The sequence below is a fragment of the Notamacropus eugenii genome, chromosome 4 (assembly GCF_028372415.1).
Source record: "Notamacropus eugenii isolate mMacEug1 chromosome 4, mMacEug1.pri_v2, whole genome shotgun sequence".
Lineage (NCBI taxonomy): Eukaryota > Metazoa > Chordata > Mammalia > Diprotodontia > Macropodidae > Notamacropus > Notamacropus eugenii.
The window spans coordinates 53,291,494-53,306,354 of NC_092875.1; the positions used below are offsets into that span (position 1 = coordinate 53,291,494).

Genomic DNA, 14,861 nt, shown 5'->3' on the forward strand with positions numbered 1-14,861 from the left:
AGATAAATGAGGAGATATTAAGAGTGCTTCTAGCTGCCCTGAATGAATTCTAGTCACTTGGCCTAGATGAACCACATCCTTGGGTAGTGGAAGAACTGGTCATTGTGATTATTAAGTGCCCCTTAGTGATATGTGAAAGATTCTGGAGATTAGGAGAGATAAGGCAGAACTAGAGAAGGGAAGAAAATAGTCTACAAAGTCTGGCCACTGAGGCCAACTTTTATTTTTGGGATAATTCTAGCATGGAGCATTAAAGAAATGAATGGTGAATGTCCAGAACAGGAAGTGATGATTACAGAGAACCAGCATTGGTTTATGGAGAACAGGTCATGCCAGACTAGCTTTATGGCCTTTTTTGACAGGCTTACTAAACTGAAAAATCAAGGCAATGTTTTGGTTAAACCTAGTTTTCAGTCTCTTAACCTAGATTTTAGCTGCACAGTTTTTGTGGGGAAAGATGGAGAAATGCAGAATAAACAGCACAATGAGACAGAAGAATAACTGTACTCTGAGTAGCCACTAATGATTCCATGTCAGCTCAGCAAGAGATCTCCAGGGGAAGTGCCACAGGGATCCATACTGGGCTCTGCACTGTTGAACATTTGTGTCAGTGACCTGGATAAAGGTACAGATGACATAACTATAAAATATTCAGGTGACAAAAAGCTGGCTGGATTAGCTAACATCTGAGATAACAAAGTCAGGATCCAGAAGAACTTATTTGGCAAGTACATTGGGCTTAATCAAATTAGATGAAGTTTGGGAGGGATAAATGTATAGTCTTACACTTGAGCTAAAAAAGCAAATTTCATAAATATAAAATGGGAGTCATAAATAGCACTTTGTCTGAAAAAGAACCAGGGGTTTTAGTGGATTGCAAGTTCAGTATGAGTTAGCAGTATGAGATGTGGCCATCAGAAAAGCTAATGAATGCAACCTTGAGCTATAGAAGAAAGGCACAGCTTCTCATCAGGTCCCTTCCAGCGCTAAATTTGTGATCTTGTGAGGAGGTGGATGATGGTTCCTCAGTCTTCTGCCCTGGCCAGACTACATCTGGAGTATCATGTTTCATTTGGAGTGCCACATTTACAAATGAGGAGTGTCTAGAGGAGAGAGCAAGACAGCCAGGATGGAGGAGTGATTTGTGTCTGGCACATGAAGTTCTGTTAAAGGATCCCAGACAAGACTGGACTCCGCAAACATGAGACCTAGGGATCAGTTGAGCCCCCGAAAACAACCAATAACAGGGAGGGCAAGTTGCAAATAACCAAATTTAGGCTTGATGTCAGGAAAAACTTGCTAACAACAAGAGCTATTGAAAAGAAGAATGAACTTCAAAAATAGGCCATCTGATCCAACCTTTTGCATTTGTAGTTAAAGAAACAGGCCCATAAAGATCAAGTGACTTGCTCAGGGTCACATGAGTAATAAGTGACAGAGGTTGGATTTGAATCCAGCTCCTCTGACTTGCTTTGGTTATTATTTCTGTTGCTGCGGGAACACGAGGAAATTTTAAGCCATATCTGTGATCCTAAGAGCCAAGTTGGCTGGGCAAGGGGAACCTTAGGGGATTGAGAAGAGTGTGACATGAATATACAGCAAAAAACAAAACCCAAATCCCAAAGCTGCATATAGGCTTACTTTTAGTTGTGTATATGTATATATATGTCTTCGAATATTGTTCTTAATGTCCTTATTGTTCAGTTGTTTTCAGTCATGTCAGACTCTTGTTAATCCATTAGAGATTTTCTTGGCAAAGATACTGGAGTGATTTGACATTCCTTTTTCAGCTAATTTTACAGATGAGGAAACTGAGGTGAATAGGCTTAAGTGACTTGTCCCAGGGTCACATAGTTACTATGCTAGATTTGAACTCTGGAAAAGGAGTCTTCTGGCTCTAAGCCCAGCACTATAGTTGCTGCCTAGCTGCCACCTAGCTGCCCTGCCCCCTCCCCCCCAATGACATGCCTTATTTGAATATAATAGTTATGATGATATTTTGTTAGCATGTCTTTTCAAGCAGCTTGTGCATCTTGGGCACTGGTATATCTGAGTTCTTCTCCCCATCTCTCCCAGCTCTCTGGTTTATTTGTGACTTAGAGAAGAGCAGATTGGCTTCTACCTCTAGATATATGCATTTGGTTCCTGGAAACTTGGGATTTATGACTCTATGAAATTTAACATTTACTGTAGGAAGAAAGTGTCGGAAATCTGTGTTTCTCTCCTATTCCAGCAGACCAGCCCCTACCAAACACATTGAAGTTGCTATTTCTGAGTTCATAGGATGGAGGGAAATTCCAGTATGTTCTTTACTTTTCTTTATTTTTCTCACATATCAGCCAGTATATTTTAGTAGAGAATCTTCAGTTATTGCTTGTAGTAATGAATTTTATAGCTTTTTATTGCTGACTTTATTGTACTTAACCTTTTGTCCAATTCATTCATTCTAGTTTACAAGGGAATATGAGCATGAAGCATATATAACTCATGGCCTTGGTGAGCTCAGTCTCACAAAGAAATGATTCTAAGGATTTGCTCAGAGCCATTGAAACCAGCAAGAGTATTACCATGTAAAACATAAGCTACATTTAATTTTTTAGAAGAGTATAATGTCAGTGAGTTTTACTCAGTTCAGTAAACCAAAAACAATTTGTACATCAAACACCCTAATACTTAGTGGTATGTTCTCACTCAGTGTACAGAGAATATCCTTAGTGAGGAGGAAAAATTCTGAGAATCTGATGATTAAGATTCCTTAGGGTTCCCATATTCCAGGATCAATACTCAGAGGGCTCTATCCCAGAGACAGTGTGTGATTTGAGGCTGATTATACCGAAGCAACTGTCTATTTAACAACCTATAAATGTTCTGTTTTTTTTCCTACTCAGATTCCATTCTTCTTTGCTATAACCTTAATGTATATTATTCACAACTTCAACTTTAAAGTTCACAAAAGACTTTTCTTACAGCAACTATCTGAGGTAGATAGTACAAATGTTATTACCCTCATTTATAGATGAACAAGTCTCAGAAAGGTTAACTGCCCAAAGTCATATAACAAGTTTCTGAACTAGGATTTGACTCCTGACTAAATCTAGCTATACCACACCTGTTCTAGAAAATGTAACTAGTACACTTGAAAGCTGTTTTTCACGGTGATAGTTTTAAGGTTAATCTTAGTCATATAAAAATTTAATGGTACTTTATATCAAAGCTAATTAAAACATATATTTGTGAAATTAATAGGAGGTAAAACATCTTAAAAAATATGGAAACTCCTTTTGCTATACCTTTAGATTAATTGCCTTCCCCTAAAGCAAAGCACTGAGGGAGAAAAAACTCATAATACATTTATGTTCTGGATATTGTGCTTTGGGGAAATATATATGTGTGTGTGTGTGTGTGTGTATGCATACACACATTTTACATATTTTATGTATAGTGTGTGTGTATATATGTACACATATGTAGAGGGAGAGAGAGAGAGGCTTATTTTAAAAGAGATATATTTTGTACTTCTTAGTTATTATTTTAGTTCTTGTCTCCGGTTAAGCTGAGCTGTAATCATGGACTTTTATTTGTAAAAATGTGGTCATTGATGTCGGTGATCTCTGATTGTTCTAGGATTCTGTGATTCTACTGTCTGCTCCAGATACATAAACATATATGTGTAATATATATACATAGGAGCATGTATGTACATCTCTACTTATACCCATTTACATACATACGTACATACATGCAAACACCTAAGAGTGCGCTGTAATAAATATAACATAGCCCAGTGTGGTGCTGTGGATACAGGGCCTTCTCTTGGCAGCTCACTTCCCTCAACTCTGCTCTCCCCCCACCCCCAATCTATAGAGTACTGTAAAGTACAAGGCAAATATCTTATTGTTAGAATTATTGTTATGAAACAACAGACCAGAAAAATTGTGTCCTAGTCAGGCCTTAGTTCTTTAAAATCATAAACAGGGGAGCTTTGAACATGTCCTGTATCTCAGTGACCTGAACGTGTTTTGGTTCACAATGATGCTGCTGCACAGATTTCTCCCCTTTGTCATGAAGGCTCTCTGGAGCAGGGATGTCTCTTGGACTTCTTTGGTAGTCTGGGTAAATATGAACCCTCTCACAGAATGTTTTTGAATAATTGAAGGAAATGATATGTTTTACTTAGAGATTAGTGAAAAGAAAATTGGGCTCTCTTGAAGTGAGGAGAAGGAGGAAGTGCAGCTGTTTCACAATCCAAAAGAAAGCTCAACCACTGACAGGACATAAGCAGATATTTATGAAGTACCCACAATTCAAAAATGGTGCATACACAGCCAGTGCCATCGTAGTTTGGTAGCATTTGGTATGTCCATATGCTCCTGTGTTCATGTCTGGGGAGAGGCTTGGGGAGAAGGGGAGACAGGGAAGGCCATGGCTGCTCTCTCTCTCCTGAACTGTTCTGTGCCATTTTTATTGGCTTTGCAAAAAAGATTCTAAAGCTAGCCAGACACACACAAAGAACCTATCAGATGTCTGAAATGGTATTTGAAACATGTACACAGGAGCTGTTTAGAGCACACTGGCTCACTGTCACTGCTGCTGTGATTTCCATCTGGCCAGGCAGCATCTGCACAGTCCTTATTTCCTGTTTGTCTGCCTTCCCTGATCCGAAGCCAAGACTTTTGGCTGCTTGGCTATATAAATTATAAGCTAAATTTTTAGTAAAAATTGAGGGTGATTTGTATGCCAGGGTTGGCTTATATTTCATAAATATTAGGTATAAGAAATGTCCTTTGGATTGTAAGCCCTGTGGAGGAAGTATGGTACCATGAGACAGAAAGTCTGCCTTTGAATCCTGTCTCTGCCACTGAGTTAGTGCCTGGGTCACCTGGAGTCCCTTATTGTCTCTGGACCTCAGTTTCCTCCTCTACAAAATAAGGGCTTTAAATAAGATTGTTTCTGAGTTCACCATTCTAGCTCTAAATCTGTGATACAACTTAAACTTTAAAAAAATTTATGAAAAAATTATTTCCAACATTTTTTTGCAAAAAGCGAATATTACCTTGTCCTGTAGTGTGGTGTTAATAATATTGGACTGGGAGTCAGGAAATCTGGGCTCTAATCTTGGCTGTCACTCACTGTATGATCTTAGGTGAGTTGCTTTTGCTCTCAATTTTCCCATCTGTAAAATGTGGTAATTGAAGGAGGTGGTCTCTGAAGCCCCTCCTAGTTGTAATAGCCTACGATCCCACTTCATATTCCGGACACACATACACACACATGTACGTGTAAATATGTGTGCGTACATGTACGTGTAAATATGTGTGCGTACATGTACATAAACATCTATATAACTTGCTAAAGTAGAAACAACAAGCATATTCACAGTGATGTGCAGTGTTCAGAGCGTCCTGAGGAAGAAAAAGAGCTTTTCCCTGGGAAAGTGGAGTTGAAAAGTGATCAGACCAATTTTAGAAGAGAAGAGAATAAATATTTATAGAACTCCTACTATGTGCCAGTCATTGTGTTAAGTGGTTTACAGTTATTATCTCATTTGATCTTTATAACCACCCTGTATGGTAGGTGCTTTAATTTATCCCATTTTATAATTGAGGAAACTGAGGTAGACAGGGTCACACAGCTAGTAAGTGTCTGAGACTGGATTTGAAATCTGCTTTTCCTGACTTTAGCTGTAGCGCTCTATCCACTATGCCACCTAGCTGCCTAGCTCCACTTAGCTTGCTAAGAATCTTCACCTTTGGGAGAGGGTGCTGATTTTAGGAAGAAAATTAGGAGTTTTTAATTAGACATCGGAGTTTGCTTGTTATGTAGCATAATCATTGTATTCTGCAACACCTGAAATTTCCAAATTGTTTTTGGAAGTATCCCTATAAATTTTTATTTATAAGGAAAAGTAAGTTGTAACATGTCATTGGAGAAACAAACAGAAAAATGATTCTTAAGCATATGCTCTACTTGAAGTATCCCTGTAAATCCAACTTCATTTTACATTTTCAATTTGAAAATTCTAATTTTTCTAAAACTTTGTGTTTCATCAGTAGGTTAAATTCTCCATGACCTATTCTTAAGTTGTCAGTTTGTACATATCTACATAATTTACCTTGCAGAAATTATTTCTCCTTACCAGATGGTGACTGCTCCTTCCTATTCCTCTGTTCTTGAACTAGAGACTTGGTATTAATTCCCTCCACCTCCACCGTCACTGTTTTATCTTTCTCAGAGGAACTCCTAAAGCCCAAGTGCCGTCTTTTCTTCCTCTTCCTCCCCTCCCCTCACCCTTTGAGGCTGTGTTAGAACTGAAGGTCTCCTTTCTCTTACTCTAGCCCTCCTTTAAGCCTTTTTGAACGAACGAACAAACCTTATGGTCAAGCCCAGAACAGTCACTGAAGGATTTAGCTTACTGCTCCCTGAATTTTCTTCCCTCAGCCAGTCCTTGCCCCTTTTTGCTACAGCTTTTATTCTCTTAGAAGGAATGCAGAGGACATATCCATCCCTTCACAGGAATGTTTCTAGACCAATTTCCATTTCTGCTCCTGCCCATATCCTATTAATTTGGAGAAGAGTGATGCTCTTCCCAGCTCTTAACTGCCTTCAAAGCAAAGGTATTGGTGGCCAGGGAGCTTTCCTTTCACAGATTTCCTCCTAATGTGTAGACTGGTAAGGAAACTTCCCTCTGCCTTGATGACTAATCTTTATAATGCAAAACTTAGCTTTCTTTTCATGCTTTCAATGTGAGGAAGGGACCTTTATGGTGTGGCTAACTATCTTGTTCTCTTCTCTCCACTTCACCTTCACCCTGCCCAATGATCTTCCACACCCAATCCTTTTCACCTACCTAAGTCCCACAGTTACATTGCTGGACTTTCAGATCCTTCGGTGGAGTCTAGTGGCTTTAGATTTCTGCCTGTGAGTGCTATCAGTGGTGGCTCTTGAGTCTTCTAGGGGAATTCACATCCTTCCAGGATTCTTAGCTCCTTAATCTCAGGCAAGCTGGCTATTACCTTCTTGCAACAAGAGGAATTTGGTGGAAGGCCTTTTTCTTGGAGGGGAACCTAACCTGTGTGTAGAACTGTCTCTGACAGTTTTCTCATAGAATGTTTCCACCTTAGGATCATTGTATTATTTTCTCCGCTTCGGTTGATCCATTGGATCAGTGCTGGAATTTCCTGGGACTCAGACAAATCACACATGGATATGGCTTGGAAGAGGAAAGGCAAGTTCTCAACATCACAGTTGGGGGATGAGGAAAGGTATATGCCTAGAATCCATACCTCTAATTATAATAGCTTAACATGTCTCAAGCCAAGCTTACAGAAACTTCCTTCTTCTCTGCAGAACACCTTTCCTTCCTCTTCCTGTCCACCATTCCCCCTCATGCAAAGAAAGGCAATTGGGACCTCTGATCCTCCAGAAACAGAGTCTACTTTTCACTCTTTTGGGGGATCCTTCTGTTGTTGGCACCATGAACAAGAGGAGAGAGAAATAGCCCCCTCTCTCACTGCTGTTGCATAGGGGATAGCAATAGAGGAGATTCTCCTTTAGAGACTGGAATTGTAGTAGAGTGAGAAATGTCCTTGCCATTTTGAATTCTAAATTGGAAATTGGGGTCCATTTTCCCATAGGAAAAAAAAAGGAAAATTGTACTTTACCTTGGCTGTCTTGCTAGGCACTCTCTTCTTACCTCCATCTCAGTCCTATTCTTTTACAATGCAGTTGAAGTCCCATCTGCATGAAGCCTCTCCTGATCCTCCCAATTACTAGTGCTTAGCTTAAGAAAGAACTGTGTGGTTATGAGTGTGTAGATTAAATAACTTCTAAGCTCTGTCAACTCTAGATTCCTTGAGCTCTCTGGTAGCTAGAGCTGTCCATTGGAACACTGCTCTTTGAGTAGAGGCTGGATGACCATCTTTGAGGGATATTGAACTAGGGATTCCTGTACTATATGAGAAGTTGGATTAAGGGATTTCTAGGATTTTTCCAAGTTGGAACAGTCTTATTCTATGGCTTTGCTCTCATTGGAACTAATTTGAGTAGGGAAAGTGCCATTTCAACTACAACTTCAGGGAAAGCTTCTGAGCTGAGAAGGACAAAATTAGTAATGTGAACTTCCCTCAACACCTAGTGGATCAAGGATTTTATCTAGGCACCAGAAGGTAATAACATTTTGATTGGTCTCCTACAAGGTCAGTGTCCCAGGCCCATTTTTGGTCCAGATATATCACCTGTTGTTAACATCCAATATGTAATCCATTCCAAGAGAGGAAGTTAGTTTTGATAACCCCCTTTCCTTGAATGTGAGGATGAAAAACTCCTAGAATCATAAATCTGCAGCTGGAAGACAGCACAGAAGCCAGCAAGTCCTGACACTTTCATTTCATGGATAAGGAAACTAAGGCATAAAGAGATTAAGCAGCTTAGTGTCATCCATCTAAGATGTATCTAGAGCAAGCTTTTAAGCCAGATCTTCCCTCATTCTTGAGTCTAGTACCCTGTTTGCTCTGCCCCGAGGCCTGTCTTCTACATCAGGGTGGTGAGTTACACTGGTATGGGTGCAAAGAAGGAATTGGGCTGGGAGATCGGGCATTTTCGTGGCTCTTCTTCTGTAGTAGACTGTGATTATTATCATGGTTGTTGCTGTCCTGTTAACCAGCTCCTGTTAGTTTTCTTGAGGCTTGGGAAACTGAGGTTGCCCCTTCAGGAGCGGCATTAGGGAGTGCCCATGTCCAACATAATGGAAATAACCTGCAAGTCAGCCAAAAGCAGCTCTTTTCAGAGATAGTTCTGTTGTCATTGGACATCTAGTGTTTTCATATTCAGAGAAAAGGAGCCTCAGGTAAGTAACTTCATCTTCCTTGTCCACTGAGAGTTATGCCTCCAGGTCACTGTATGGATCAGTTAAAAAAAGAAAAGAAAACCAGCTTCTTGCCCCAAAGCATCAAATTTGTCCATGGATACTGGCTCAAGAGGAGTGGAACAGATTGCATAGTCTTGTGAAAGATAAGTCAAAGTTTACAACTCCCCTCTTACTCATCCCCCAAAGAATGAGGGTAGTGGCATCATATGATAAGAATGATGCCACGACATGGTGCTTGCTCCATGCTCCTGGCTTCTTTTCTTTATGAAAGGCATAGATCTAGCCTCTGGTTTATTGTTAATGATGTTCATATCTCTGTGGTCTTACAGTTTTTCTTATTATCTACAATTGTTTGAATTAACCTGAGGTAAAAAGATGAAGCATTTAAGTCAGTAATTTCATGCTTAGAAGTGGGGTCCTGGTTTCAGGTATCCCATAGTCCTTCACTCAGTTCTGACAGCTTCAAGGTACTTGCCCAGGTCTGCTGGGCATAATTAGTGAAAAATTGACTAAGTCTTTGCTATTTGGGTGTGGTCTTTAGTTATAGAGGGAGATTTCTATAATAGATAACCAACATTTTTGCAAAAAACAAACCTTGGGATTCCTTGGTGGTGGTGGTGGTTCATTTTAAACGTTATATATGTTCTTCCATGCAGGACACAGCTTAGGCTATGGCTTTGTGAATTACGTGACTGCAAAAGATGCCGAAAGAGCAATAAACACACTGAATGGCCTGAGACTCCAGTCAAAAACCATTAAGGTAAAGAGGTTTTATTACAACTTCCCTTAAAAAGTGTTCCAATGACCCAACCACTTCCTAGTGTGTAATTAAAAGAGATTCTCTTCCGAGTTTTGGTACTTCAGAAGACCATGTTTTATCTCCATTCTTTTTCTATTTGAGAAATTAAATAAATCATGTGTGATGGAATCATATTCCTGATGGTTGAAACTAAAAATCAAAGAAAAAGAGATGGTTTCCCAAGGTTCCTGCAATATTGTAACATCCAGATTCTCCATTTGGAGCACATTAGTAAGACTATTACCTACAGGGAAACATTCTGCTAGCTTTCAAAACCACCCAAGACATGGTAATATGCCAGATATTGTTTCTAAGACCTCCTTTGGCAGTAGCCATAATCACAGGAGTAAATTAAAAAGAAAATAGTGCAGAAAGAACTTCAAGAAGTCATTGAATTCAAGGCCATTCACTGCTCACATGTAAGCTTCTTGAGGGTAGAGATTACGTAGTAGGGAGGGAGAAAGCAGTATTCAGTACTTGCTATGTACAGGCATTGTGCTACTAGCATTTTACAAGTATTACTTGATTCTCACAACAGCCGTGTGAGGAGGGTTATTATTCTCATTTTACAGATGAGGAAACTGAGACGGACAAAAGTTAAGTGATTTGCCCAGGATCACACAGCTAGTAAGTGTCTGAGGCCATATTTGAATTCAGGTCTTCCTTACTCCAGGCCCAGCACTAACCATTGTAACACTTAGCTGCCTCAGGTATCCCCCACTCTGCCTGGCGCGTAGGAGGTGATAATTAAGTATTTTGTGTTTGATCTTAGTTGATTAATTGTAATAATCCTAGGCTTCTATTTCACATTTAACTCAATTTTACTTTTTTCTTGTCCCCTCTTCTGTATCCTTTCTTATCCTTTCCCCCTTTACATACCCCATAAGCCCTTTGGTTAAGTTTCATGATAATCCATCTGACTTATCACAGATTAATATTTGCAAGCTGTTCACCTTTAATTTGAACAAAAAAATAAGAGCAAAAAGAGGCATGTGTGTTTGTAGGGGGGGCAGTGGGGACGTTGGAGGCAGCTGAGTGACTCGATGAGTAGAGTCAGGAGGAGCTGAGTTCAAATCTGGTCTCAGACACGTAATAGCTGTGTGACCCTGGGCAAGTCACTTCACTTCTGTTTTCCTTAATCCACTGGAGAAGGAAATGTCAAATCACTCTGATATTTTTGCCATGAAAACCCCATTGACAATTTGGGCATGTTATGGTCTACAAGGTCACAAAGAGTCAGGAATGATTGAACAACAAGAGATATATACCACACACATGCACACACACACATACACACACACGTTTATTTATGTGTGTGTGTGTGTGTGTGTGTGTGTGTGTGTGTGTATGGGGGGATGGCAGAGATCATGTAGGATTTTCACAATTTCACAGTTCTGGGAGGCATGCTATTAGTTGCCATGATACCAAGAGTTTGCTTTTTGTGTTGTTGCTGACTGAAAGTAATGCCAAAAAGTTAGTTAGCCAGGTCTGCTTAGCCCTTTACCAATATTTATTTATCTGGATTAGGTACAAATGAAGTCCTGGTCTGAATTTCTGGGCTTATTTCTTATTACTCCTCCTCAGTCATCTACATTCCAAGCCAAGCTTTTTGTTGACCTGTTTTCTACCTCCCTTTCTTTGTGCAGGCTGTCCTACCTGCCTAAAATAAACTTCCTCATTTCAATCTCTTAGAATCCTTGGCTTTCTTCAAGGCTAAACTTAAGCCTTCTCCTGTGGGAAGTCTTTTTGATGCTTCCAGTTGTTAGTGTTCTTTTTCTCTTCCAGTTATCTTGTATGTGCTTACCTGTATGAATGTTGTGTCCTCCCAAGATCTTCAAGGGTAGAGAGGCTTTTTAGGATTTTTTGTCTTCGCATTTCCAGCTCATTGCACAGTGCCTTGTACATGGAAGTTGCTTTATAAGTGCTTGATGAATTATGCCAGCCCAGTGGTCTCTGGCCCTGACCACACCTCTGAGATTTGGCAGTTGACCAGTGTGAACTTGCTAGGAAGCCCAGAATGGGCAGCCCCAACAGTCAGGGTTCTTCCAGATGGGCCAGGGTCTGCATGTCTTCTTCTTGAATCCTGCTTCTGGATTCTATCAGAGTGATTCCTGGGGGCTTCAGCTCTGGCTTGCATTGAAATGAAGTGTCTTGCTTGTTGTTCCTGGTGAGGGATCTTGTAGATAGTACTTGTGCCCAAAGACGTTGAATTTGTTAACTGTCAGCTAGCTAGCCCCTGTCCAGGTAACTTAGGTACCAAAGTGGTAGGAAGGGGATTGCTGGAGGTCCCTGTCATCCTGATGTTTCTTATGTTTTTATGTTTATGGATCATCTTTTACATAGTGATCATTCAGCATAGATTACAAGACATGGAAATAATGACGTTATCCTTTGGTTTACAAAGATGTGTATTGAGGTGTTATTCTTTCGTGGTTTATCAGCTCATAGTTGGGTGGTTCCTTTGTTTTTGTTTTCTTGTTTATTTTTGCCAGTTACATTGGTTCCATGAAATAGCAGTAGGACTTCTTGAAATAACTTCCCTAGGTTGTTGTTTGTCCTTTGTTTTCAAAGAGAACCAGTAACATCACAGGGACATCTTGACTTGCATGTGAATTGGATTTTGGTGAGGCAGAGTTGCACAAAGTCATTGGCCTTACTGTTTCTTCCAGAGACATTAAAGTCCAGTGGCAAGACAAAAGTCAGTACAGATCTCAGTGGTCTGGGATGCAGTGGATGACCTTAGTTATCTTCAGTGGGAACCAGGCTCTTTGAGAGCCCCACAGTGCCTGCTTCAACTGTCTTCGTGGCTCTTGGAACAAATTGTTCTCATCTGCCCATTTTGCCAGGGAAAGTCTTCGCATGCTTGAGGTAGACACCCATCAGTTATCCTTAACCTGGTTTAGCCTGTCGGCCCAAATGGTTTATTGGGGTGTGTGTGTGACACCTTCTTGGAGCCACAGAAGAGAGTTGAGTGCCAGGTAGACACCAAAGGTGGATGGATGAGCAGCCCTGAAAAGAGCTTGGCAAGCCTTCACCAGAGGTGCAAGTCCTTCCTGTACACCCCAAACCTCCCTGCCCTAGGTTAGGATTTGGTATACAGCCAAAGAAGACAACGAAACTGAGCCACATCTTGTAGGTCTCCATTAACATAGCGGCCTGCTCTACCAGTCTCAGATCAATAGGCACTACTGTCACCCCTCCCAATTACTATCCAGTGTCTTTCTTTTTTTTTTTTAACCATCTCCCTGACTATGTGATCTGTGCATGTAATCTTCTGTTTCTCCTTTACCAGTCTCTTCTTAACTTGTTACCTGGCTTCCAAAACCACTGCTCTACACTGCTTCCTAAAAGGTCACCAATTATGTCCTTGTCAAATCCAGTGGTCATTTCTTAGTAACCTTGATTTTTCTGTCATTTGAACACTAACTTTTCGAAACCTATTCCTCCTTTAGTTTCTGTGATGCTGTACTTTTCCCATTCTCCTAGCTCATTCTTTGTCTCCTTTGCTGCCTCTTTTTGCTCCTGACCCTACATGAGAGGGTGACCCTTTCAGGCTCTTTTTTTTTCAGACCTCTGTCCTCATTCACTCCCTTGAGGAGGTCGTTCATTCTCATGGCTTAAACTCCCTGCAGATAATTCCAAGTTTACACTTTTGCTCTGTTTTCAGCTCCCTACAAAATATTTCCATTTTGGTATTCTTTCATCCATCAGCTCCAACCCCAAATGACCAAAACTGAATTTCAAATGAACTAACTTCCCTCCAAAATGATTTTTCTTAACAAATACCATTTCTGTTAAAAGTACCGCTATCTTTTCAGTTTCCCAGACTGGATCCCCTTTCTTTTATCCTGTGTATTTTGTATGTCATCAAGCCCTTTTATTTCTTCTTTCAGAATATCTCTTGTATGTTCTTTTTTCTCCATTTCCACTCATGAATTTGTTTTTTTAACAAACATTTATTAAGTGCCTCCTCTGTATAGTGATGGGGGGGATACCACCCTAGTTCAGACCCTAATCGCTTCACTTTGGGATTATTGTAACAGCCTCCTAATGGATCTTTCTACCTGGGTTCTCTTGCCTTCTCCAGGCTGTCTGTTTTACCGCTGCCACATTCATCTTCCTAAAATTGTTTACATATGTCTCATCCTTTTCCCTCGGTTTCCTTTTTCACACCTATAGTTATCATGGTCATTTTTCTTTCTTGGTGCCTTTGCTGAGGCCCTTCTCTACCATTTACTTCCCACTCCCTTCAGCCCTCCATAGCACACATGTTTATACATATACCCCCCCACATGGATGTGCACACACGTACGTGAATTGCACAGTGCAATTCACAGACATTACATACACAGTACACATACAAACATTACATACATGTACACCACAATACACATGTACCACATATGCACACAATGCATGCATATACACTCTGTGTACACACCACGCAGTACATACACATGTAGACACCTCCATGTACATATGTGCATGCCATACAGTGCACATGTGCACTGCATGTACCACATGTACATATACAAATGCACACACCATTTACATTCATACACATACCTGTCTTGATCATGGAGTCAGACAAAATTAGTCAGAAGGGCCCTTAGAACCTAGTTAACTGCCTTTTCTTTACAGATGAAGATATAATAGAAACTGCTCTTTCTCTTCCATTATTAAAACTCTAATCTTTTAAGGTCCAACTCAAGCTCTGTCTTGTCTTGTTTCTCTAGTCCATGTTTCTGAAGTCCTATTATGTTAATATCAGTAGTGCACATTTTAACATTTAGTTAATCAGTCATTCAATAGACACCTGCTGTGTGCAATGTGTGTAATTTTACTTTCTAATCAGATTGTAAACATCTTAAAATTGTATGCCCCTTAATGCTTTAATTGGTTTGGGCAAGAACTGTTTGTATCCTTCAGTGTTAGGCATATAGTAAGTGCTTGATAAATGCTTAATGAATTGAATGACATAACCTCAGGCTCTCGAAGCTAGTAACCTCCTGGCACTAGCAAGTCTTACCAGGTTGGGACCCTGGAGACGTTCTGTACATCAGCTACCTGGTAATGGGTTGGCTGAATGCAGAGACTCATTACAGAAGAGGTGACTGCTGGTTGATGGACTTTTCAGCCACAGCACACTTAGGAAATAAGGAGAGTTGATATTTGCATTGGTAGAGTAAGTAAGTG

General features: G+C 40.3%; 1 protein-coding gene across 8 annotated transcripts in view; it reads left to right on the forward strand.

Moving 5' to 3' along the window:
• ELAVL1 (ELAV like RNA binding protein 1) overlaps nucleotides 1-14,861 on the forward strand; it is a 78,998-nt gene that overhangs the window by 34,055 nt on the left and 30,082 nt on the right. For all 8 annotated transcript variants that reach the window (XM_072600980.1, XM_072600983.1, XM_072600985.1 and 5 more), the window contains one exon: nucleotides 9,523-9,626. In XM_072600980.1, coding sequence (XP_072457081.1) covers nucleotides 9,523-9,626 — 104 coding nt within the window. The remainder of the gene's footprint in view (nucleotides 1-9,522; nucleotides 9,627-14,861) is intronic.